This window comes from Chanodichthys erythropterus, chromosome 21 (genome assembly GCF_024489055.1).
Source record: "Chanodichthys erythropterus isolate Z2021 chromosome 21, ASM2448905v1, whole genome shotgun sequence".
NCBI classification, from domain to species: Eukaryota; Metazoa; Chordata; class Actinopteri; order Cypriniformes; family Xenocyprididae; genus Chanodichthys; species Chanodichthys erythropterus.
In genome coordinates, this window is record NC_090241.1 from 27,506,040 (window position 1) to 27,531,342 (window position 25,303).

General features: G+C 36.7%; 3 protein-coding genes across 4 annotated transcripts; 1 reads left to right on the top strand and 2 right to left on the bottom strand.

Moving 5' to 3' along the window:
* The first annotated feature begins 205 nt into the window (after positions 1-205).
* Positions 206-4,434, top strand: gpx1b (glutathione peroxidase 1b). The gene is made up of 2 exons (XM_067374899.1): positions 206-471; positions 1,304-4,434. Exons 1-2 carry the CDS (start codon positions 250-252, stop codon positions 1,652-1,654), a joined length of 573 nt encoding a protein of 190 aa, XP_067231000.1. The 5' UTR covers positions 206-249; the 3' UTR covers positions 1,655-4,434.
* Positions 1,773-18,407, bottom strand: usp4 (ubiquitin specific peptidase 4 (proto-oncogene)). 2 transcript variants are annotated; one of them, XR_010893522.1, is made up of 23 exons: positions 18,241-18,407; positions 16,256-16,383; positions 15,352-15,482; positions 14,947-15,073; positions 14,551-14,696; positions 14,379-14,440; positions 13,991-14,134; positions 13,661-13,778; positions 13,337-13,510; positions 13,079-13,237; positions 12,216-12,440; positions 12,054-12,137; positions 11,587-11,681; positions 10,942-11,124; positions 10,631-10,851; positions 8,701-8,925; positions 8,469-8,539; positions 7,544-7,659; positions 7,296-7,445; positions 5,248-5,351; positions 4,859-4,947; positions 3,731-4,694; positions 1,773-3,614 (listed from the first exon to the last, which is right to left on the bottom strand). XR_010893522.1 is itself a non-coding variant. In XM_067374898.1 (22 exons), exons 1-22 carry the CDS (start codon positions 18,387-18,389, stop codon positions 4,572-4,574), a joined length of 3,024 nt encoding a protein of 1,007 aa, XP_067230999.1. In that variant the 5' UTR covers positions 18,390-18,407; the 3' UTR covers positions 1,773-4,571. The 2 variants fall into 2 exon arrangements, 1 of the variants encoding a protein (XP_067230999.1); XM_067374898.1 differs by having other exon boundaries at positions 1,773-4,694.
* Positions 18,408-19,035: 628 nt separating this feature from the next.
* On the bottom strand, positions 19,036-23,989 carry emc3 (ER membrane protein complex subunit 3). The gene is made up of 9 exons (XM_067373261.1): positions 23,885-23,989; positions 23,202-23,392; positions 23,052-23,109; positions 22,875-22,968; positions 22,672-22,776; positions 22,500-22,581; positions 22,329-22,408; positions 21,744-21,826; positions 19,036-20,371 (listed from the first exon to the last, which is right to left on the bottom strand). The coding sequence occupies exons 2-9, from the start codon at positions 23,354-23,356 to the stop codon at positions 20,243-20,245; spliced, it is 786 nt and encodes a 261-aa protein (XP_067229362.1). The 5' UTR covers positions 23,357-23,392; positions 23,885-23,989; the 3' UTR covers positions 19,036-20,242.
* Positions 23,990-25,303: the final 1,314 nt, after the last annotated feature.

Genomic DNA, 25,303 nt, shown 5'->3' on the forward strand with positions numbered 1-25,303 from the left:
CAAAATACATCAAACAATATGTCATCAGGCCCACAGATAATAAGATAAACATTTTCGACCGTGAAGTGTTTAACGGAGCACTTTGGTGACACTGCCTAATATTCTATGGGCGTGTATTAAAAGTGTGTGTAGATAGTCTTGCAATGATTGGTCACTGCATATCACACCGCCCACAGTTAACAGGTTTATATTGTGTCATTTCCAAATAACTGTATCAGTTTGCTGCGAGGTAACGGAGTAGGGATAAACATGGCTGGAATAAAATCGTTTTACGACATCACAACAAAAACCCTTACAGGAGAAGAGTTTAAGTTTTCTTCTTTACAGGGTAAGGTGGTCCTGATCGAGAATGTCGCTTCTCTTTGAGGAACGACCACCAGGGATTACACCCAGATGAACGAGCTCCACGAGCGCTTCTCAGATAAAGGGCTTGTGATTCTGGGAGTCCCCTGCAATCAGTTCGGGTATCAGGTAAGATGACATCAACACCTGTCTGATTCATTCAGTAGCCCTTCACCGCCGAACAGGTGCCTGTGGCGCACTTGTTCTGTCATGCCCTGCTGTCTTACACCTGTTTTATATATGCTGATTTATCTGTACAACCAAATGGGCAGCCTACATTCAAATAAATAAATTCATAAATAAACGTCAATGGTAGAAACACATAAATTATTTAATGCTTAAAAGATAATTAGTTACTTTACATTAAAATAGTTTGAAATATCAGTACATTTGGATTTACATATTTTCATGTTTTTGTTTTTATTTATTTGGATGTTAACTACTGATCTATTAAATATTATAAAACGATAGTCTTGGTCTTGGATGCTGATCCTAAAGCCATCTTTTTAAATTAAAAATGAAAGAACAATAAACATACAAACAGCTGATAATAAGATGCATTTAGATTTCTTATTAATATATTCTTAATACAGTATATGTAAGAGACTCAATAACCAAAACAAAACTTAGTTATCAAATTTGCTAATTTTGCAAACTTGCATTTACTAAAATGAAAAGTTGTATCTCTTAATGTTATTTCATGCTCTTGAAATAACATGAACTCAAAATGAAGTTGCATTAATTTTGTATTATTTCCTTGAGTTTGTGCATTTTACTTTAAAGAGATGTTTATTTGTGTAATTTTTACTCCTAATATGAATGCAATAATACTCAACCCTTTACCCTTGACCGTATTCTCACTCAATGTTATTGTTAAGTATTACCGAAATAGCTTATTAAAATGTGTGTGTGATTCTGTTGCCTATTAATTTTTTAATTCTTTCTTTATCTTTGCTTTCAGGAAAACTGTAAAAATGAAGAGATCCTTTTGTCCTTGAAGTATGTCCGTCCAGGCAATGGCTTTGAACCTAAATTTCAGCTCTTGGAAAAGGTTGACGTGAACGGGAAAGACGCTCACCCTCTCTTCGTCTTCCTCAAGGAGAAACTTCCATTCCCGAGTGACGAGCCAATGCCCTTTATGAACGACCCCAAATTTATTGTGTGGAGTCCCGTATGCAGAAACGACATCGCTTGGAATTTCGAGAAGTTTCTTATTGGATCTGATGGAGTGCCATTCAAACGCTATGGAAGGAGATACCTGACCAGCAACATCGAGCGAGACATCAAGAAACTTCTCAGCATAGCCAATTAAAATGTCTTTTAAAGGGTTTGTGGGTCAAACGGGTGTCAAACTAAATCTTTAATAATCCTGCTTGCATACCTGAACCTATATGGGTCTCCAATATGTTTTTAAGGCAGGTTGTGCTCTCTTGTGCATGATGTTGCTGAGTTTGGAGTTTTACTTCATGAAGTTGTTCCTGTAAACATGCTAGTCTGTGGGGAGCAGCTGATGTACTGCAAAAGTCCTAACTGAACGGTTCCATTAAGCTCTTGTATGGCACAACATGCATTTTAGACCAATAAATATGAATGTTTTCTACTCAAGTCTCAAGATTGCCTTCTTTCGAATCAGCTTCAGTTAGCGTGGGAGGACTGGAACACAGACTTTTATGGTTTTATCTGTTGTGTAATACGGTACTGATCATCAGGTGCATTGAAGAGGTTCATTCTGTATTAATGAGTTCCAGTGGAAACTTATCTCTAGTGTGGGTGTGTGAGCAGGGAGTAGAATTTCCCACTGCAGTTACTAGGCCAAACATGTTTACACGGTAGCATTTAACCTTCAAATTAAAAAAAAATTTAAAAAAATAATTCATTTTGAAAAACTAAAATATAAGAATTGAGTACCAAATCAGTATATTAGAATGATTTCTGAAGGATCAGACACTGAAGACTAGAGTAATGCTGCTAAAAAAATTCAGCTTTGCCATCACAGGAATAAATTACATTTTAAAATGCATTTCAATAGAAAACAGTTTTTTTATTGTAATATAAGACAATATTACTGTTTTTACTGTATTTTGATCAAATAAATGCAGCCTTGGTGAGCATAAGAGACTTCTTTCAAAAACATTAAATTCTTAATTATTTCAAACGTTCGACTGGTTGGGTTTATACATTACTCAAACATAATCCCTAAATGCACACAACATTATTAAAAACCATTGCAAACTTTCATATACAACCATTTGTATTTACATTAGTCAAAACCAATACCAGTTTCCCCATGTACTCTCAAAACTGTTTTTATGTTGACTCTAGATGTGTAAGCCTTATTTCGCATTTAAATTTACTTGCATTGCATTCAAGGTTTATACATTTCGATCAGTTTTTGCATTCCATGGGATTCAACCCTTGGCATTGCTAGTGAAACACTCCACTGTTTGAGCTAGAGGAAAGCAAATATTATTCAAAATAGGTAGGCGAGTTGAACGCTGTAGATTATGATTCATAATTCATCTGAATCAAATGGATTGGCTTATTGGTGTATAATAAAAAATAAAAATACAAAGCCATTATCTATAATCAGGCTTCCACATTTTATTATATTTTCAATTCAAATAGGCTTAATCAAAATCTGGTGTTGCACATCTTGGCATGATAAATAGAAGAACACAAAGCAGCTATGTACTGTGCCCCAGATTATGATTATGTACATCTATGCAAGAAAGGTCTATGAAATTACAAAACAAAAATGTTTAAATGGATGTTTTGCTGATGTAGGAGCTGCGGGGGAGTCAATGATCAGTTCAAGTCTTAAATTTTATAGCTGGGTCATAAGTTATTTCAATAAAGAACAATAGTGGATTTACCAGTGACTGCTAATACCATAGAAAGGTAAACACCAGAACAACCATCTAGTTACCATTTTGCAGATTTCAAAATTTGCATGCTGTTTTGCCACACACACACACACACACACACACAAAAAGAATATGCTTTGTGTATTATGTTCTTAGCAGTATGAAGCACTTGTGTTTTGAGTTTTGAGTTGTTGCTAAAGCCATCCGACACACATAATGCCACATCTAAATACAGGGCAGATGTGCCAATGTACATCTACATGTTATAACAGCTAATCTTTGTGTCTTTAAGGTTATTCTTGATTAAAACAATGGCCATTCTTTGTGTTGCTCTTTGTTGTGTACATATACCTGTTCAAGTGTCATAAATATAGCACCACGTTCAAGCAGACTCCATATTCCTCTGGACTGAAGCCATTTAGAGAAACCATAAAGAGAAAAAAAGGAGTATTATTACAAAGCACAAATCATCGGATCAGAAATAAGATGCTTTGGAACTGTTTTGGGGCACGACCGTGACTTACGTTCACTTGTTCCACTGATTCTTATGCTTCCCTTTGCAAGGTTTTGGGGAGTAAAGGCTGTTTGTGTGAATATATTAGAGATCAGCCTCCCCCAAAATAACAACATGATAATAAACCCGACATTGTGATATCCTTATAGTCAAGCAGCTCTGAAAGTGAAATATTTCAAGACAACAGCCTCCGGCATGGTATACTTAACAAAACGCGTGGCTTGTGATAGGATAAAGGAAACATGGAGACAATATTTAATATAAGAGCGCAAGCTTCTCTGAGAGAATCTCTGTGCTTATCACCACACGTTTAAAGTTATTAAACACAGAGTCTATTCTTCACAGGAGGCACATGTTACAAGATGCTGATAGCTAGAGTCCAACGTAAGTGGGCAGAGGCATAATTTAAACATTTCAGAGGAGCGTAATGTTGCATACATAGTCTATTTTTAGGCATTTCCCCTCTCCTGATCTATTTCATCTAACATTCATGTCGTCCAAAGAGAGGTTATATTGCCGTTTCACCCTCATTCTCATTTCCGACTAAAAGAAATAAGCTTCTATAATCAGCAGGCATCAAGGTCCAAGAATAAAGTCTTTCATGTCACGCTTCAAACTAAAATTCTCTTTATTTATTATTAAGATTCTTTTTTGGCTCTTGATAAAGACGCATGTGTGAAAGAAAGAAAAAAAAAAAAAAAAAAAAAAGTAAAATAAAGCTAAAAACAGAGGGCCTGTTTGTGAGCCTTTAATAGTCACTGAAGTAGCCAGGGATGTGCGTTGATGCATTGATGATTTCATCTTTATGTAGTTTTTGTTTCAGTGCCAGTCCTTGAAAGACTAAAAGAAATTCAGTTGGTGTCCATGTGGTCGTCCAGGGTCTCTGAAGCTCCGCCTAGTGATGCGGAGGGGGTGGATTTGGACGGTGTGTCCGCGTCTCTGCGTTGGTAAAAGAGCACGTAGGCTGCTTTAGTCTGTGGAGAACAAAAAGTGACAATTTTGAGTCAGTGTACAAACCGCTATCTGCCTTTATGGGAGGGCAATGAGTCTTTGATATTCATTAACCACAGGAATGCTTTATGAGTCTGGAAAGGACATATTTTAATAAAAAGGAAAGTGTAGAAGTTTAAAGTCTCACCACAATCTGATCCTCAGTAGCAGCAGACACACTGCTGTCGTCAAAGTAATACCATTTGCCATCCATCTTGTTCTTGCCGTATGCCGTGTCTGCAAGAAGAATGAAACATGTTGCTCAACTGCTGAACTTACGTAATCGTAAAACTAAAAGATCGTTTCCGAGCAGCAATACAATGACAAAGATGTAAATGATCAACTATGTGTTAAAGTTTCTTTTGAAATCTATCAAACATATCATAGTTGAAAGGGAGAATAAATGATCAAGTAATAAAGGACAAATAAAAGACTATTTACACAACCTGAAAGTTGACCCAAGGAAAGAAAGGATTTCACTGAAAGGAAATTACAGAGTTACGAAATAACGGTAGACAAGCAGTAAGAGTGACTTACAGTGGCCTCCACCCATTCCTCCATAATGGTTGGAAACAGCAATGAGGTCATAGACATATGGGTCAGCTTTGGGGTCGCAAACAAACTCTGACATGTTCAAGTCCCTGTGTGAGAAAGTTTACATTTATTTAATAAAAAAAAAAAATTAAAATATTCCAGAAGTTTAAGTTGTAAAAAAAAAAAAAAAAAAAAAAAAAAAGCTATTCTTCAAACGCAAAATACTAAATAAGACATCAACAAAGCGTGTCTGCTGAAATTGATTATTTTACATTTCAACCACATTAATTTTTTTTTTGGCTCAATGCTTCCAATTACTAGATTCCAGTTCAGTGTTAGCCTACTCCATTTATCACAATGAACAATGGATGGGTTTGTCAGTCCAGACGAGCATGACTCAGCTTCACAGAAACTGACACCTGATACAATGCACCTGAATTCTATACACCCTTTCCTACTTCCTGTTCGGTAAGGTGACCTAGAGCACCCCCAAATGGGATAAGGGCCAAATGCTTGAGGCAAATATTATGGTGAGAAAAACAAATTGCCCAAAAGCATGTCATTGTTAGTATCTGATGTGTCAATATTCTGTATGCTACAGATGAATGTCACATTATAACTAAAATTAACTTATAATTAAGAAAATACAGTACAGTCCAAAAGTTTGGAACCACTAAGATTTTTAATGTTTTTAAAAAGAAGTTTCGTCTGCTCACCAAGGCTACATTTATTTCATTAAAAATACAGTAAAAAACAGTAATATTGTGAAATATTATTACAATTTAAAATAACTGTGTACTATTTAAATATATTTGACAAAGTAATTTATTCCTGTGATGCAAAGCTGAATTTTCAGCATCATTACTCCAGTCTTCAGTGTCACATGATCCTTCAGAAATCATTCTAATATGCTGATTTGCTGCTCAATAAACATTTATGATTATTTTCAATGGTGAAAACAGTTGTGTACTTTTTTTTTTCTTTCAGGATTCCTTGATGAATAGAAAGTTCAAAAGAACAGCATTTGTCTGAAATACAAAGCTTCTGTAGCATTATACACTACCGTTCAAAAGTTTGGGGTCAGTAAGAATTTTTATTTTTATTTTTTTAAAAGCAATTAAAGAGTTAATACTTTTATTCAGCAAGGATGCATTAAATCAATCAAAAGTGGCAGTAAAGACATTTATAATGTTACAAAAGATTAGATTTCAAATAAACACTGTTCTTTTGAACTTTCTATTCATCAAATAATCCTGAAAAAAATATTGTACACAAATATTTTGTACAATTGTACACATTAAATGTTTCTTGAGCAGCAGATCAGCATATTAGAATGATTTCTGAAGGATCATGTGACACTGAAGACTGGAGTAATGATGCTGAAAATTCAGCTTTGCCATCAAAGGAATAAATTACTTTGTGAAATATATTCAAATAGAAAACAGTTATTTTAAATTGTAATAATATTTCACAATATTACTGTTTTTACTGTATTTTTAATTAAATGTAGCCTTGGTGAGCAGACAAAACTTTTTAAAAACATTAAAAATCTTAGTGGTTCCAAACTTTTGGACTGTACTGTATATATATTACATACCAATACAAATTTAAACCTGAAGTCAGATATTTATTTGCCATCCTGAAAGTGGCCAAAGACAATAATAAACTAATTTCTGTGTAAGTGAGGAAACATTTGGCACCATCTGGTGGGAAATTAACAGAAGCACTCTACATGTAGAGGGCACACACTGGTTTCGATCTTTAAGGGACAAATCCCATGCTCTTTGGAGAATGATTACACACTTTAAGCTATTATGCAATTTAAAATGAACCCCATTAAGAGTCGTTAAATAAATAGCAATAATAATAATAATAATAATAATAATAATAAATATATTACACAAATCTAATTTATTTAATTTAAAATCTCTCCTTCAATCTATCCATTCATCCAGCTCTCCATTTATCCATCTCTCCATCCATCCATCAATCAATCATAATTGTCATTCAATTGTGTCATCTGCAGCAGCTGCATCTCGCAAAATATTTACCTAATTGGAAAATCCACGACCGTGTCAAGCTTGTCTCTCCAGCAGCGGTTGTAAGAGAATCGCTTCAGATGAACAACCAGAATGCGTGGGAGAGACCACAGGTCAAACTTCTTTGTGGCCTGCTGGTGTTTCTTACACGTGGGGCAGTACCTACAGAGGAGCACAGCAAAAATACACGTCATTAAAAAGGCACTAAATGTGGTTATACTTTGATAAAACATTTGACTTTGGAAGCAGGGGCTCCTCACCAGGGGTCATGTTCTCCTAGGGTCTCCATTGTAGTAAAGAGCTCGATGCATTCTCGTAAAGCTACCGTAGTCTTCTTCTTCTGAGCATGTAGCATGCTCTCATGTTTGTCATAGGCCTGGGAAGAGACTTTACATTAATATCCGCTATCATTAATGTCAGCTTGTCCAGTTTTGTGAAGATTATGACAGACATCTATGATCAGATGACCACTGTCATATCTCACTAGAACCCCCAATTACACAGGGCTTGCTCAACACTGATTGATCAACTAGTCGATTTTGAAAATATTATGCTTTTTCACCATTTAATAAGCACAGTTTCTTAACTCCCTGAAATGCCACGATAGTAGTCTTGAGTTTTCTACATCACAATGTAATAATTCCCGCCTGAGGCATATGCAAAAAAAAAAAAAAAAAAAGGGACGAGGCCTGGTTGAGTTGTGTTAGTAGTGTGATGAAACTCACGGTTATGGTAAGGGGCGTGACATTTCCGAAACACACTCAAAGCGGCTGACCATTCACAACACACTGGTCCAGCCGAACAATCAGAGCACACTGTGCTTTTCAGAAGGAGGGGCTTCATAGAGACGGGAACTAAACAGAGCGTTACTGACAGACTAGGAAAAGAGGTGCTGCAACAATGTAAAATGTGTGGGAAAAAAAAAAAACCTGTTTGTTGAACATTAAAGCATGAAATCCTGTTCTAGTAGACCCCAAAAACAAAATCAAGACTTTTTTCCAAAGCATAATAGCTCCCCCATTTTTTAATTTGTAATATTTCACATTTTTACCATTTATATTTTTGATCAAATAAATGCAGCCTTGGTGAGCATAAGAAGCTTATTTCAAAGACATTTTAAAAACCAACCCCAAACATTCAAAAAGTAGTGTAGTTTTGCACAGTTAGTGGGATGGAGATCATTACCTCAGCTTCCTGGTCATCGTAGCACAGTTTCTTCGTGTCTGAGTCCCAATCAATGGCTACTGTCGAGTGAGCTGTAGAAAGGCATATCTATCAGTTTTGATTCAAGGATATAATCCAAGTGATCCTAAAGAGTTCACATTAAACAAAATAGCGTTTCACGTTTAACAATTCACCAGATTCATCTGATTATTTTTTTGTATGACTATGAAATGCAAAAAAATTTGATAGTTACTTGTGAGCTTTAGGAGATTGCCATCAAACGGGAGAGAACTGATGTTGGCTGTGCCGTAGGAATTGACCATGCTGAAAGAAAAGAGTTTTGGCCGAGAAGTAAAAGATTTTCCTCCGCTGCTATTGGGCCCATTCTCTGGTTCAGAATCCTCCTCTCCATCCACAGCATCCGAGTGGCTGTTTTCTGGTTCTGGACTCTCCTGGTGGTCCATGGCTTCCTCATCGCCTAAAACACATGCATGCAACAAAATCCGATCTGTGTCAGATGTCAGTGGGGAGAAAAAAAATAAAAAATTCTAGGGGTGACCCTGAATAGTCGACGATTCGAATCTTCGATAGGAGGAGCCTGATTCGACTACCAGTCTCACAGTCGAATCTTCGCAGAGGTGTTATGAGAGGAGATATGGGGGCACTCAATATCTGATTTTACATAGACATACTGATTCTTTCCCAATATGTTAATATACAGCCTATTATGTTAATACCATAAAAAAAAAATGTGAAAAGAAAGAAGCTTTTAATAAATATTTTTAATGTGCGTGAATAAATCCAACCACCCCTGTGACCGATTTAAGTTTCACTTCCATGATCCGTGACCTGCAGAGGAGCATCTTTGCGGCAGGGATTAAATCTTTAACAATGTCTGGGATAAAGTGTAGAATTGGATGCACTTTGAAATGTTAAAAGATGATCCAAAAAACGCATGATGCAAGTTGTGCCAACAGCTCATGTCCTATAGGCCTACAACTCAACAACGACAAACACTGCGGCACGCTTCTGCCGGCCAACGAGCTGACTATAGCGCGCTATTTGAAAAGATTCAAACGTACACAGGCATATCGCATGAAAGACTGGATTTTTCTCTCTCAGTCAGGTAGGGTAGCTACAAATGATTTCAAACTATTTTAGACGGATGTAATTTGATTTTTGGATGCTGTTAATGTTTAGCTAAAAAGACTGCCACTCCAGTTCAGCGTTTATTGTTTCTGTAGTTAAAAAGACAAAGTTGACAATTCTGACTATACTTTCGTTATTTTAATAATTTCTTTAATTTTAATTTATTTATTGATCACTCTGGGTTATCTAATTTAATTAATTGTGGCTTGTGTGTTGAATATATGTTCCCCTGCACTTCAGGCATTTTGCAGTTTGACTCGATCATATTTCTGTTCTAATACAATTCTGAAAATTAATGTTTGTTAAAATAAATAAATAAATAAATAAATAAATAAATATATATTTTTTTTCCTTCTTTTTTAAGAATTTAATTTTTTGGTGCATCAATGTTGCGCTGTATAGTTAAAGCTTGCTTGCACAGACAGTTTAGCCGATGTAATTTGATTTGCAGACATATGAAATGTATATCTGCAGTGTGGCTTTTCTGCAGTTATTTTTATATATATTTTAAGGTTTGTTGATCCAAAATGGTTTATTTGTTTTCTTCTATATCTTTGTGTGGTGTTCTGTACATCGTGGCTGTGAATGTTTATCCAGATTGCCTTTCATTTGTTTAAAAAAGATAAAATTATTGTCAGTTTCGTCTATCACTTGACAGGTAGTTTGGTCGGTTTATTAGAAAGACGTTTCTCTGTGCTGTGTGTGAAAGAAAATAAAAGTTGTCTTAAGCCGCGCCCGCGGGTAGGCTATAGGCCTTAAGCCTACTTCATTTTCCGTGTCCCGCTCCATCTCGTGCACAGTTCAGCGCGCGCTCTTTCAAAGTCCGTGCGCACTCTATAGTGGACTGCTGTTTTTCAAGCTTAAAATACCCCCTCCCCCAACATATATGATTCGACTATCAGTCGAATATAGGCAATCTGATTCGAATCGGATTCAACTATGTAAATCCGTAGTCGAGGACACCCCTAAAAAATTCTAAAATGACAGTGTGAATACAGCATTTGGGAGCTTTATAACAAGTTTGAGTATCATACCATCACAAACTCCATTGGGGCCATTGCAGGAGTGGTTGCTGCCATTGGATCCAGCACTGCAGGATGCTCCATCTGAAACTGGGCTGCTGCAACCACTCAGTCCTGTGCTGTGACTGGACACTGAAGCGAGGTATTCTGGTGATTGGCTGCTGCTAGATGATGTGGCTGAGGCAGATGCTCTGCTGTCCGTAATGGTACCCTGTGAACGTTTAACGTAACGCCTAAAACAAAAGAGAATAAAAGGACAACCAAGTTTTTAAATGACAGAATCAGTGTAACATTAGAATAGACCAACAAAACACAATACCAACCCGATCCTCTCCAGCACGCGCTCATAGAGGGTATCCACGGTGAGGTTGTGGCGTGGGACGGTTATGAGGAGAGGCTGACCAAAGAGCATTGTGCCTGAAGAGCCTCCGCTGTGCTTAGCATGCCTCTCTCTGAAGTACACTGGCAGGTTCATCCTCTCACTATCTTCCTCTAACACCTCATAACTAAACCAGAATGACACAATCAGTAAAAGACCAGTAATTAAAACACGCTCAGATGAACGGACAAAACCAACAGTATGCAATACAACTCAATGAACATTCATCAGTGTTCAAAAGTTTGGGGTCAGTAAGATTTTTTTGAAAGAAATTAATACTTTTATTCAGCAAGGACGCATTAAATGGATCAAAAGTGACAGCAAAGACATTTATAATGTTATAAAAAAAAAAATCAATTTTGAATAAATGCTGTTCTTTTGAACTTAATGGCTGCTGAAAATTCAGCTTTGCAATGATAGGAATAAATGACATTTTAAAATATTAAAAAAAAAAAAACAACTATATTACTGTTTTTTGATTAAATAAATGCAGCCTTAGTAAGCATAAGAGACTTATTTCAAAAACATTAAAAATCTTACAGATCCTAAACTTTTCAATGATAGTGTAAGAATTTAAGAGATGGCTTACACAAAAATGTCATCCTTCTCCATAATTTGATTGAGACCATCATCCCGTTTGTAAATTTTGTGGAATCTGTGATTGTAAACATCTGCCACCACCATCTAGAAGAGACAAAACAGGAACACCAAGTCTCAGACTGTCCACTATAACTTTAAGCAAAATGTTATATAGACACAAGTAGAAATTGTTCATCTAAATGTGAAAACAGCCATAATTTATTCAACCTCATTTTGTCTCATACTCAAATGATTTTTTATAATGGAACACAAAATGTTCACTCTGCTCTTTTCCACATAATGTAGGAATACAATGGCCAAGTCCTGTCAAACTCCAAAATAAAAAAATAAAAAATAAAAAAGTAGCCTACATGAAGTACATGATGTTTTTATTTTTGAGTGAACTCTATCATATCAGAATCATAAACAATGGAAAGATGATTGTTAGTTTGAAATGCTGGGATCAGAAAGTCTTACATTCTCTGAAGGAAGTCCAGATAGCTTGGCCAAAGCACTGCACAGGTCTGCTACTACACCCATTTTGGGAACCACTACACGATACTGGAAGATAAATGGATTTTTAGCCCACATCTTGAACTAAAACCTGTGCCTGAGTGTTTTCAGGAAAACGGGTCTTACTTGCATGGGTCTGAACTGCGGGTCAGTGCGAACCAGGAACACCTCCATAGTGCGATCCTTTTTCATGGGCAGGGGCAGTGTGAGGTAGCAGAAGGGGTCAAAGGTAACAGAAACTTTGGAGCATTCTGGGCAGACCAGTGTAGACTTGAACAAGCCATGGAAGATGTCCACGATAATGGAATCGTTCCGCAACCGGTGATTCGCCCATGCCTCCTTAGCTACAATCTATAGACAATGAGATACCCACAAATCAAACATTCTTCAGTTTAAAGCTTAAGTGAAAGTACTATTCTAAGCATTTGACAAGTACAACACATCGACTGTATATAAAAAAAATATAATAATAAATTATTATATTATATTATATATTATATTATATTGTATATATGGGCAGCACGTCTCTGCTTCCTTCTAATGTAGAAAAATGAAGCCAAAACATCCCAGTAATGGTCATCGCTTATTACGTTGTTTGGAGACCCAGTCTGCGCAGTAGTGGAGCCGTGGTATCAAGGTTCTGCCCACACTCAATCGCAAGCACAGCTGTCAATCATGACGTTACATTGTGTTTTTATAGCATCAAATAACTAACTAAAACTGTGATGAGAACTAAATAAAATGACAAAAACGATCTTTGGAAAAAAGTTATTTGAAGTGTTATTGGATTTTACATGTAGAGAGTGGAATTTGACCTATACTGCAGTCAGCCACAAGGGGGTGAACGAAATGCTTTGGCTTCACTTTCCAGGACTTGTGTGGCACACTTGGCACAACAGAAATAAATCAAGTCATTTTGACTACTTCTGCATTTTACTTTTAACTAAAATGCATGTCTTGTGGTGTACACATAATGATGTGAGGTTTACCTCATCAGGCCGCCCCTCAGCATCTCTTAGGGCCAGGTAAGGCTTCTTCTTAACACGGTTAAGGTCCTCATGTAGACCGTCCAGCAGAAAGGCCAGCAGCTCCTGAGAGTCTTGTTGCTGGTACCCTGAGAACTGCGGGGCAAACCGACCCACCTGGGTCTGAACAGAGAGAAGAGAAACTTAACATTCAGATTGAGGGTGTGTGTTGGAAATGTTAATTGACTTCTAGAGTAATTTATCAAACACAGATCCACTCACTTTAAAAGTGCGTGGAGCCACATAACTGCTCCGACTAAGCCACGTCTGTTTGACCAGATCTGCGTAGGCCTCTGCAATCTCCCCTCGCATCCCTAATGGATTTTCCCGGTTGATCTCGGCTTCATACCGGTCCTCCAGGAAATATTCCGTCAGAGGGGGAGTGTTGCTCAGGCACTGTAATTAGAAGGAAAATAGTCTTAATCAAGGAATATAAATGCCATAACTACACCATCTGGGCCCAAAAAAGCATCTTTTTCCATTGACAGCCATCAGAGGATCTAAGTGCCCATGAGAAAAATGCATACTGAATATGCACTTGCGTACCTGGAGGGCAGAGTTCATAAAGCAGGTGTTGCCCAGGTTGCTCAGACCGCAGAGGCCCGGTTGAGCAGCAGATTCTCTGTAACTGTAGGAGGAGCTGTAGGAGTTATAACTTCCCAATCTGCAAAAGGTATGGTGGGTTAGCAAAGACATGTACTACGAGGTAACACCACAATTTAAACCAATTTAGACCACCACATTTGGTCAACCAAATGCTGAATACAGGAAACCTGGCCTGAAACTGAAACCTTGATTCAGTTCCCCATTTAAATTCTCCCAGTAAGGAACTAAACTGACTGTGGAGTAATCTAGTTTTATGTTATTTAAGCTTACCTGTTACCAGAAGTACTGTTGTTCAGCATGTAGCCAGAGTTGCTATTGCTATCCCCATTCGTTATTGTAGAGGATATGGTAGCAGATGAGTTTGAAGAGAGTTTTGGGGAGGTTGTATAATTCCGAGAGGTGGAAGTACTGGACCTATGCATAAATCAAAGAATTCCGTTAGGGTTATTTAAAGCAATGTTATAAATGACAGGAGATACTGGCAACACAAAGTAACTGATTTAAAAGAAAACTTCCAATGATTTTCTGAAAAAAAAAAAAAAAAAAAAAAAAATAGCAAAAGTAATACCCCTCAGATACCTCCATATCTGAAACTAGAAGAGAGTTTTTAGCATTAAGCTGCTTAAGTGTGAGAACAATCTAAACTGCATGTACATACTTGGAATGGCAGGACTGTCTGGGCCATGTGCCATCCTCATTCTTCTTCTCTATAACAAGCACCTAAGGAGTGAGATGAGATTGATTAGGTGAATTCATAAATCCTTTGAAAATGTCAGTCAGCCTCAAAACAGCCACAACTGGAATCAATGGAATGAAGCGCAATGGTTTACCTGCCCCTGAAAAAGCCCTGCGTCCTGTACAGTGCTGTCAAGCTTGTTAAGTTGTTCATAAGTGTTACTCATGTATTTATTCCAAAGACGTGTTTCCTTTTCAGATGGGATGTCAAATAAAGACCGCATCTCCTTCTCAATAGTATCTAGAGGGGGGGAAAAATTATTGCATATAGAGCTGCACAATTTTTAGTAGTGCAATTTTGAGTTTAAATCGAAAGGAAAAACAAATGCAGAGCTGCTGATAATAGCTGTAAACAATTAAAATGAATGAACAGTTTTCTTATTATTACTTATTACCAGTGCCTTTTAGTGGTTATAATGGATATAATTAGTCATCCAAATACTAATTATGAGGAAAACTGATATTTTCTGGAAGGCTTATGAATCTCATACCTATAGTGTCTGCTTTGCTGAAATGGCGGGTGACAACTTTTTCCATGTTGTCATTTTCACATAGGTTCAGCTCTAGCAAATACACTTCCACTTTACAGTGCTTCACAAACATTCCATGTTCAACAACCTGGAAAACAGGTTTATAAATATAAATGAATCGATCCACAACTCAACTCAAAATTTCTTAATTAAGTCTTTAACTGTGAACATAAAACATGAAAATAATATAACATGTAACGCTGCCTGTAATAACTCATGTATATCAGACATGGGTAAATAAAGGCATCAAAAAGGAAAACAGAAAACCAAGAGATACAAAAATTTAAAAATCAATCCTACATGATTAGTATCACAAATAAAGCAAGAGACAAAGCAACAAACAGCAAAACAAAGAAATAGGGGAACCTTTCTGATGATGGGTTTCTGACCCTCCAGACAGCCATACCAGCTGACCAGCTTATTCCAGGCCTCTGTAGGCACTAAAACATAGTCTAACTCATCTATGAGATGCTCTTTCAGCGTCTGGGACTCGTTATCTATGATATAGAAAGAAAAAGGGAAATCATTAGAACACATTAGAGGCCTTTAACACTATACTGTATTATCTAACAGAATTAGCCATGCTAGGTTCAGAAAATCATGGTGACTTCCTTCCATAAAAAACAAAGGATACATTTTGGACTTGTCGCTTTTTTTCCATGTAATTACAATAAATGTGGGGGGGGATCTTTCAAGCTTCAAAAAGAATGAAAAGCACCAATAAAAAAGGCCACAACTTTAATCCAAGTCTTTTGAAGTCACATGATAGCTTTGGGTGAGAAACATCAAAGTAATTAGTCAATGATAATCTTGTCCTCCAGTGTGCTGTTAACTTAAATGCTGTGACTGTATCGAGTCGGTGAACTAAACTCAATCAGATCAATCTGATTAATAAACATATCATTTAGAATTAAATAAAAATATATGCATTTTCTGGTTAATGGTGATTTATAGAAGAGAATGCAAAAAATAAAAGTAAATAAAAAAAAAAAAAGCTGAGTTTGGATGACATTAGGGTGAAAAAAATTAAAGAATCTAATTTTGGGGTGAACTATCCCTTTAAAGACTGAAACATCATAACTCAAGTACTCGGTAAGCCCCTTAAAATAAAATGACCCACACAGCTTTGAATCAGATATTCATTTTTAAATGTCTCCAGTAGAATAACAAAAACCGTTTTACTGCTGGCAAAATTAACCCATTTTTCACAACACCTGTCTACTAGAATGTGGCAAAACAAAGATAAGGCACAACACTCAATATTCATTACCTGAAAAGAGTCCAGAGTTGTCAATGGGTCCTGGGTACAAATTGTGCTCTCCAACATTGTACAAATCCCAACTGTCAAAGCCCACATATTTCTTCCATTGTTTGAACCACCGGCTGTCAATCAAATACCTAAACAAGTAGAACAATAGGTGGAGATCAGAGAAAAGTCAGGGAAAATGGACAATAAATGTTGCTCTCCTAAAATATAAGGCCTAAACTGATAGCAAAGCAAATATCTAGTGTTGTCACACATCTACCGATATAGAAGTCAAAAAGGTCTTTCTTAATCTCATCCAAAGTAGGAACTTGTTCCACATAAGCTTGTTAGCAGTTGATTCCACTCTGCCAAGGGACAAACAATATAGTTTGATAAGAAATGCCAAAAGTCCAAATCAAAAGGGATGGGTCACACAAAAGTCAAACTGTCATTGCTTACTCGCATATGACTTACTTTCTTCTGTGGAACACAAAAGGAGGCATTTATTTTTGTTGTAGGGGAAATACATTTAAAAGTGAATGGTAACAGAAGCTTTCAGTCTCCTAACTTTGTGTAACATCTCCTTTAAAATTCATGAAAAACAAATTGTGAAATATCCTTTAAGTTAATTTTGAAATGTTCATTAATTCATTAGTTAAACTATGAAGCTCCATCTAAAAATAGAGTAAAGTGACCTTAAAGTTAGTTCACCAAAAAATGAAAACTGTCATTTACTCAAAATCAAGTTGTTCCAAACATGTATGAATTTCTTTCTTCTGTTAAACAAGTTATTTTTAATAATGTTGGTAACCAGACAGTTGACAGTTGTTATTGACTTCCATAGTAGGAAAAAAAAAAAAATACTATGGAAGTCAATGTCTACCATCATCTGTCTGGTTACCAACATTCTTCAAAATATCTTTTGTGTCCAACAGAAGAAAGAAAGATTTGGAACAACATAAGGGTGAGTAAACTATGACAATATTCCTTTTTGGGTGAACTATCCCTTTAACTAACAACACTAGAAGTTACATGTTTGAATAAATTAAATAGCCTAGGTTTAGTACAATGTACTGAAAGTACTTTTAATCCTTCTGAAACTTATATGTTGTCCTTTCGAGTGAGTAACTAGCCTCTTCTTACAGACACAGTTTTCAAAATAAAAGTGGACAGGTTATCCAAATACTTTTGGTATTAATAACAAATCGATTTACATGCTAAATATTGTATTATATGTATTTGCCATTTAAACACCATTAATTCCAGATGTATTTTTTGTGTATTTAATATCGGTGCCATAAACTCTTCTATTGGCAAACAACATTGTGAGTGACTGGGTGTTATCCAGAGGCCATGACAAAGCACTGCCTTGCTGAAATACTTGTTTAGGTAGTTTAGTCTTCCCCACAACTTCACAGGGAGAAGTTTGACAGTAATTTTAATCTAGTTTGACAGTTCCTCTAAAATAAGGTTGACGTCTGACAGAAATTAACTCTTAACTCGTCAATGAGACACAAACAAGCCTGGCTAACTAGCCTCGGCTAATGAAGTGCCTTACATGCCTGACGCTACTGTGCCATGTAGCTTATCTGAGAACTGATAACCGACAACGGGGTGGTTGAGCATATTTACGAACCCTTCAGCCACTAACGTGTCTGAAATAGTCTTATTATTACATAAAGGAGACATCGAAGCAGGAAAACGTGGACAATTGAGGAGAAATAATAAGCTACGGCTGGTTAATCTGTGCTAACTGGCTACAAGACAGCTTCCTCGTTTTATAACCGACATAAATAGTGTTAAATCTTGATTATTTTAAAACGCAGGCTTGCCGTGTACACCGCCTTAATAATAATGGGAGCCTGCTAGTTTATCGGTGTTAGCGAAGCAGGTGGTTGTCCACAGCCCAGCTAGTGAAGGGATTTCCGGCAGCCGGTGTCTCCGTCAGTAGGCCTGAGCTGATGCCGACAAGCGAGCCTTGACTTCGGCTTCATTTAAAAACCTCTTACCACTCGTCTCCCTTTCGAAGTGGCGTTTTCAGCAGTGTCCCGATACTCTGCTTTTGACTTTCGGTGGACGGTACTGGTGTCTGTGTGATCCCCGGCTTCTCGTCAGGGTCCGAAGCGGTACCCGACTCGGGTCCGCCTCCCTCCGCCATCGTGCAGCGAGTGAACCCGCAGTAATCGCGAGCGCGCTGAAGTATACAGGGGACGCGCAGAGCTAGATGGAGCGCGCGTACCAGGCTGCCGAACTCGAATAGTAGTTCGTTACATGTATTCTTGGCAACAACACGAAGGACGTGAGGCCGGTGGATCATTAAAACAAATTTTGCTATGCTTTATGAAAAGCTAGGGCTCTGGGAAGATATGCAGATTGGTGTCCACATCCCTGACAGCTTATGTATTCCTGTCAGCCGCGTTAACAGGTTTTGACTGAGAGCGGACCATTTGACATATTGTTCCTATAATTATTTTCTAATATATTGAGCTTTAAATTGAATGGTGAACTTAAAAGTCAATAGAAATTTTTTTTTTTTAAATATTAAAAAAGTTAATGTCCTTGACAGCAATTTAGTGTCGGCCCAGATCTGGCCGCATGTAATCCACATGTACCAGATGTGGGATCCGGGCCACACTGTGTTTCCGTCTGGGGTCTTGCTATTCTGAGGGGGGTAAAAAAAAAAGTCAAAATAGTCAGAATTGTGAGATAAATAGGCGCAATTACCTTTTGCATTTTTTATTCTGTGGCGAAAGCAAGCTTCCATAGATTCATAAACCCTGTAGGCCTACTGGAAATATGATGATGAAGTCTTAATTTTATTAAGGTTTATTAACACGAAAATTAAATGGAATTGGTTTTAATAAATAGCATTTTATTAAAATGTAGTTAAGAAACAAAAAGAGAGAACAGAAACAAAAAAAGTAAATACATTTCTAGTACTTTTAATGTAAATGCAAATTATATTTAGGATATTAACTGACTTTAGGAAAAAGAAAAGGAGTTTGGTAACATAGGCCAAAGTCTCTTAGGCAGAGCAAATTTGTAACATTTTGAAAAAAAAATACTGAAGTAGCCTGTCCTGTAATGAATCTGCACAATCAGACCAGAAACATGATTTTTAAAAAGTAAATGGGGTCAATTAGGATTTTATGTCGACTTTAATGGTGGATCCGCTTTTCTTCAGAAATGGTAGAAAAATGAAGTAAATAAATCAGAAAATAAATACAGAATACAGAACAGTGCATCACTGTTTAGTAAAACAGGTTGTATTAAAAATGTACACATCCAGTAAATGTAGTGAGGGACATTAATTTTATAAAACCAAAGATGATATTTAATAGAAGTCAAATAAATATACCAAACATGCCAATAAATTCTAATCTCCGATCTAAATTAGTTTAATGGCAAAAAGTCTTTTTACTACATACTCAGTGCATGGTATTATTGGCACCATAAGAAAGCATCTAAAACGCTAGCAAATTTAGGAATATGCTATTTATATAACTGAACCCAAGTTATGGAGAGTTCCACTTTTTAAATCACATTACTTTCTAAAACTTCCTGTTTGCATACTTGGTCCAAACAATCAAATGGTCCTAGTAAAACAAGAACATGGGGCTCTTAAAACAACTAAAGTTAATGAAAAGTTGTTAAAACAAAAATAAAGATGACAGCAAAAATCATTAGGGAATGTTTTCAAGAAAACCAGGCCACATGCTACACTATAGGGTGCACTGTAATGTTTCCGTTGCGTTTCATGAATGCAGTCGCAAGAGATAATCCAAAAAGCTTTAAGCTCAAAGCTTTTCACACTATGACACTGAAGTCTGATAAAACATGAACGATGGAGGGAATGGTGCATGCAGATGACACAAAATGTGATATGCCTGCAATGAGCTTTGACACTTTCTAGAAATCTGAATGGAAGCGTTTTGTCACTCCCACAACCAGTCCAACAATTCACTCTTCTAATTTGATGAGGTCCAGAACCTCTCAGTAGTAGACAGGCACTTAGAAGATGCCCGTTGGCAAGTCTTTGCTGAACATCCCAGACAAGTCCAAGTCCTTACTCATCAGATCCTCCTCAACATTCTCCAAGGCCCACTGGTGATCAGTCAACTCCAGTGCCTCCCATTCAGCCTTAAAAAAAAAAAAAAAGGCAGTACAGAATATTTATACAAATAAATCTTTACCTATTTTTTTTCTAGAGAAAAATAGATAAAGGCCATTTAGTTTCCAGCCCCAAAATATTTTATGAAATAAACCAAAAAATAACAATAAATTTAATATGGTTAGAGCACAGGTCAGCAAACTTTCTGCCATTTTTAAGTTTCTGAGTTAATCTCAAAATTTGTGTAAATACACAAAAACATATTTTAAATATTCAGAATGGCTAACATAGAAATTGTGCATAACCTTAAATATTTGTAAAGCAATTTTTCATAAACTTTTACATTTGTCAAAATCCTTTAGTTTGTTTGCTTGTTTCCAGGTTTAAATTAGACTTTGGAGAACAGATTTCCAATGGGCCTATTTACACCTGGTCATTTATGCATTTTAACTGATTGGATAGCTATCCGTTTTGTTAAAACTATTTCATTTACACTTGGTAAGATAAATGTGTCTTCACAAAAATAATATAAACCTCATTTTCAATTCCCGCATTATAAGCAAATTTAACGGAGTTCACGTCAAAGAAAGAAACAGATATGAGCTTCATTTTATTTATCATAAGCCAATTTCAAGATCAAAGGAGAGAGAGCGGGATCAGCACTGTGTGTTAAGCTTCAGAATGTGACACTGAACCTTCAGTTACATTTGCGGCAGTTTGCACGCTGGCCTTCTGAAGAGATGCTCAGCTACTCTGTGGCGATGCGTGCTGCAGTCATATCTGGGTACTGGGAGCCATTATAACATGCTCTCACATGTTTAGTTTTTACCATTTTAGGAGGAGTAAAATTTACATTTGTGGCTTCAACAACCAGATGCATTTTGTTCCGTTTCATCTTCAATGCAAAAAAAAAAAGCCCTCTCTTTCTGTCTTTTCACGATTTGATAGCTATCCAATCAGAGAAGACACATGAAGTGACCTGGTATGCATGAACAGAGTTTCCACATGCATATATGTGTGACTCAATATACTTGGTTGAATATCTCCAAAATTTATAGCATTGACTATGTGCAGCAAACAAGCTGTGAGCTGTCAGTCAGTAACTTGTGTGCATGTGATGCGCAGTGGTCACACTTTCTAATGGTTTATCAGAGCTACACGCTTTCATTGACTTGCGCAGTTTAATTCTCACACTTTAATAGGATTTATAACTGTGTTGCTATGAGGAATGATTACCTAAAATGTAGATCTGTATGCCAAGTATGAGGTACTTTATCTAAATGAAATACATACACCTCTCGCTTTTGCTCACGTGCTCACGATTACCCCTCTGCCTGCCAGTGATGGCACGTGTGCCATAGGCTGGCAGTGCCAACCCCTGGGTTAGAATATAGCTGATACCTTGAATGCTTTGTTTGTGTCAGCAGGCATTGCCATTGCAGCACCACTCATCTGTTCCTGCATGATGCGAGACTGATCTGCACCTGTTGAAAAAGTATGAAAATGAATTCATATAACAAAGACTTTAGATATACAAATATGGTGCAAATATGGTCATCACGTCACTGCAGCTGCTGAATTTCCAGTTGCCATGAACATTCACATGCGCATTGGCTGGTCCAGCCTGAAATGTAATCTTTTATTGCCTGAAATTGCTGCTCGGAAGCATTTCAACAGTGAACAGACTTTCCTTGAAAAAGACTTTTATATATAAAGGGCCTACCCTAGTTAAGTGATACAAATGCAACATAAAAATATGCATATAATTCTAAAATTTATTTGAATTTTAGGGCAAAAATTTAAAGCTGAAATCTATTGCTACAGTACAAATTTTATTAAATTGACAAAATGCCTTTTTTTTTTAGATATTAAATATTTCATAGCAGACAACTGACAATATTTACATCAATATTACAATATGGCATCACCATTGGAGTGGGTAAAAATTATGGTGAATTGAAATCGAACATCAGTGAGGTTATTTACCATTGTCCTGTCCAAGGATGAGAGAATACATGCTCCTGAGACCAAAGACATTCAGGAAATACCAAGAGGCTGAACTCACCCTGTTAAAGCATACAGCAAGAGGTTATTTAAAGATACAGCTTTGAATAAAATAAGAACATGAAAAACAATTAAAGCTGTGAGTGCCCTAACCAGGAGGCATCTAGAGAGAGCAACTCAATTCCCTGCTGCAGCATCGGCTTGAAGCGGAGCGTGAGAGGGAATGGCACCTTTGCTAGGGAGAGAACAGAATTATAAATGCGTTAAGATGAATTCTGTGACAGAACAAGAAGCCATATTTGATAACTAAAATTGTATATCTTACTTGTGACAAACCCAGAGAAGGTCCAGTTGATCCAACCACCAATAAGGATCATAGGCAGGACATTTGTAACATTGCCTTTCATCATGTCTGTCAACATGCTGGGATCTAATCGAATAAATAACATCACATTAACCTTGTCATTCAATCCTGTCATTTTATGATACCTCCTATGCATAAAAGAATGTCGGTTTAAAAAGACTCACCTGTCATTGGGGAGGGTGGGACCACCTTTCTTTTGGTTTTTTTGAAAAACCCATCTTCTTGATTATTGAAGTAGAATTTTCTCATCAAGAAAGACTATTTTAGCAAGAAATAACATTTCAGTTTTAGTATTTCGGTAAGGTCCCAATCAAAAGACACAAAAGATAAGAAGGGCTCACTTGTTTGGGGATGTATTTTCCATTTTCCCGTAAAACTCTGCTCCGGATGAGAACCTGGCTGTGTAGAGAACATGAAGCACAAATCTTCAGTGTTATGTCATTTGAGTTGCAAAATGTGGATGGATAATAAAACAGTCCAATGAAAGTTACCTGTCTGAAACCTGCTCTAACGTGAGCTTCTTGTCACTTTGTAACAGAATTGAGACATAATGGCGGATCACTCCAACCAGAAAAGTAATAAACACAATAGGCAACACAACCCAAAGGCGAATGTTGGAGTCCAGGAGGAGCTCGGGCTCAGCCATGCTTCTGTGAAGGGATGTTGATGGTAAATGCCCACCCTAAAACAGACAAACAATAGTAATCTCTTCGACTTAATTTAGTAATAAAATAACTTGCAGATAATTGTAAACCAATGTGAATTAATGGTTAGCACATCAATGATATGGTCATTTGTTAGATTTCTATTCCCTCAAGTGCCTAATAAATGTTAAGTCTGCTTATAACATATGGTAGTCTTTTGAGGTTGCAGTTCTATTTCACCGAAGGACTGGACTAACGATTTATTAAATGATTGTTAAGCTCATATATGTGTATGATGTATCTACCGGATTTAAAACATACAGGACAAACAAAAAGAAAAGCAGGTGCTTCGGATTCTTTAAATCCACCCATTTTAACGTCGCGTCAGGGTTAGCTTGTTGCTAACAACCTTCTTTCAAGCTTAGGGTGGAGATGCATCATTTATTAGCATATACACACCAGCACCGATCATATGCTATATTCTCGACGGTACCTGTTGCGACAACTTAATCATAATGCATTTATTGTACCTGCTGTCGTATTCAAATGATGGTTTATCTCAGAGAAGCCGGATAACGACTCAAGACAGGATGCGACACCATTGAGTCGCTGCTGCTGTAAGGACGTGAACGCACTGCACCCAACAGTTTTTCAGAATAAAAGTCTTTTTCACAATCAAAGTTCAAAATCAAAGAAATATGGCATAAAAATGTAATTCTAATGTATAACTGAAATAATGTAATTCTAAATAAATGTATATATTTATTACATTTTCATTTAATAACTATACTGTCAATTAACCTTTTATCTTTTTTGACCCATTTTCATTATAAAACACGTTTTGGTATCAAGATATTCCAAATATTTTTGTAAAAACAATTTTGGTTTTATTAGTATACAGCTTTAAACTATTTATCAAAATTGACCACAATTTTTAGGGTAATAGGATGATTAAATTAAAAAAAAAAAAAAATACATGAGTATAATTTACTGAATTGTTAAGATTTTAGTGTATTGTTAAATATTACAACATTTCATAATATATTACATAAATTAAAGAAAAATATTTAATTTATGTAATATATTATGAATTTTATTATCACTCCAGAGATGGTTGGAACATTATTCAGCATCTGACATTGCATCTGAAATGACAGTATGAACAATGTTATTTTTTAGTATGATGCCATGCAAAAGAAAGGACATGACATTTTAAGGTGCTAAAGAGGATCTTTTCGTCGACTGAGAAACCAAAGACTTACTGAGTTTTTTAAATGAGCGCATGCGTAAGAACAGACCCCCCTCCTTCATAGCTCATTTCGAGGGAACACCTCCCAAAACTCGTGCACGAGTATTGGAACACGAGTGTTTACCACCGGCATTCGCTGTGTCGTGTTAGTGGATTCATTATGTCGGACTCACCGCAGGTAACTCATAATCCGCAGTTGTTACTCCTGTTTCCTGACAAAAACATTGCATGCAATGCCTGTGGAGTGTGGAAAGTTACTGGAGCGCGCATCCGCGCACGTCTCGAACAAGATACGTCACGGCAGTGACTGACAAGCCAGAGGGCCAATCCACACATATCTCTCACAAGGAACGTAATGGCAGTGACTGACAAGCCAGAGGGCAGATGATCGCGTAAACAATTGGCTGATGTATTTAAGGCCCTACCTCGTGCACAGATGATGTATATTAATGTTATTCCTTTCAGTGCACCTAATAAATAGTCTTTTATCAGTTAGTAAAGACAGTTTCAAGTAATATTGCAAAAATGTATTAAACAAAACATCCTCTTTAGCACCTTTAACCTAATGGAAAACATTTTTTACAAATTATTTTATGTAATATAATATACACACTCATTCATGTATTGTGGTAGCCATGTGGGTTCTGAACAGAAATCATTTGATTCACTCTGTCTGAAGTAACAGTCTTTTGTCTTAAAA

What these genes read in the sequence shown, in the direction of transcription:
- emc3 (XM_067373261.1), bottom strand. Translation starts at nt 23,356, where the DNA reads ATGGCTGAGCCCGAGCTCCTCCTGGACTCCAACATTCGCCTTTGGGTT. An exon ending in GAAAATACATCCCCAAACAA is followed by an intron (nt 22,969 to 23,051) that starts GTGAGCCCTTCT and finishes TTGCTAAAATAG; the next exon opens with TCTTTCTTGATGAGAAAATT. An exon ending in ACACAAACAAAGCATTCAAG is followed by an intron (nt 20,372 to 21,743) that starts GTATCAGCTATA and finishes TTTTTTTTTAAG; the next exon opens with GCTGAATGGGAGGCACTGGA.
- usp4 (XM_067374898.1), bottom strand. Translation starts at nt 18,389, where the DNA reads ATGGCGGAGGGAGGCGGACCCGAGTCGGGTACCGCTTCGGACCCTGAC. An exon ending in CAATCTCCTAAAGCTCACAA is followed by an intron (nt 8,540 to 8,700) that starts GTAACTATCAAA and finishes GCCTTTCTACAG; the next exon opens with CTCACTCGACAGTAGCCATT. An exon ending in ACGATGACCAGGAAGCTGAG is followed by an intron (nt 7,660 to 8,468) that starts GTAATGATCTCC and finishes GTCTCTTCCCAG; the next exon opens with GCCTATGACAAACATGAGAG.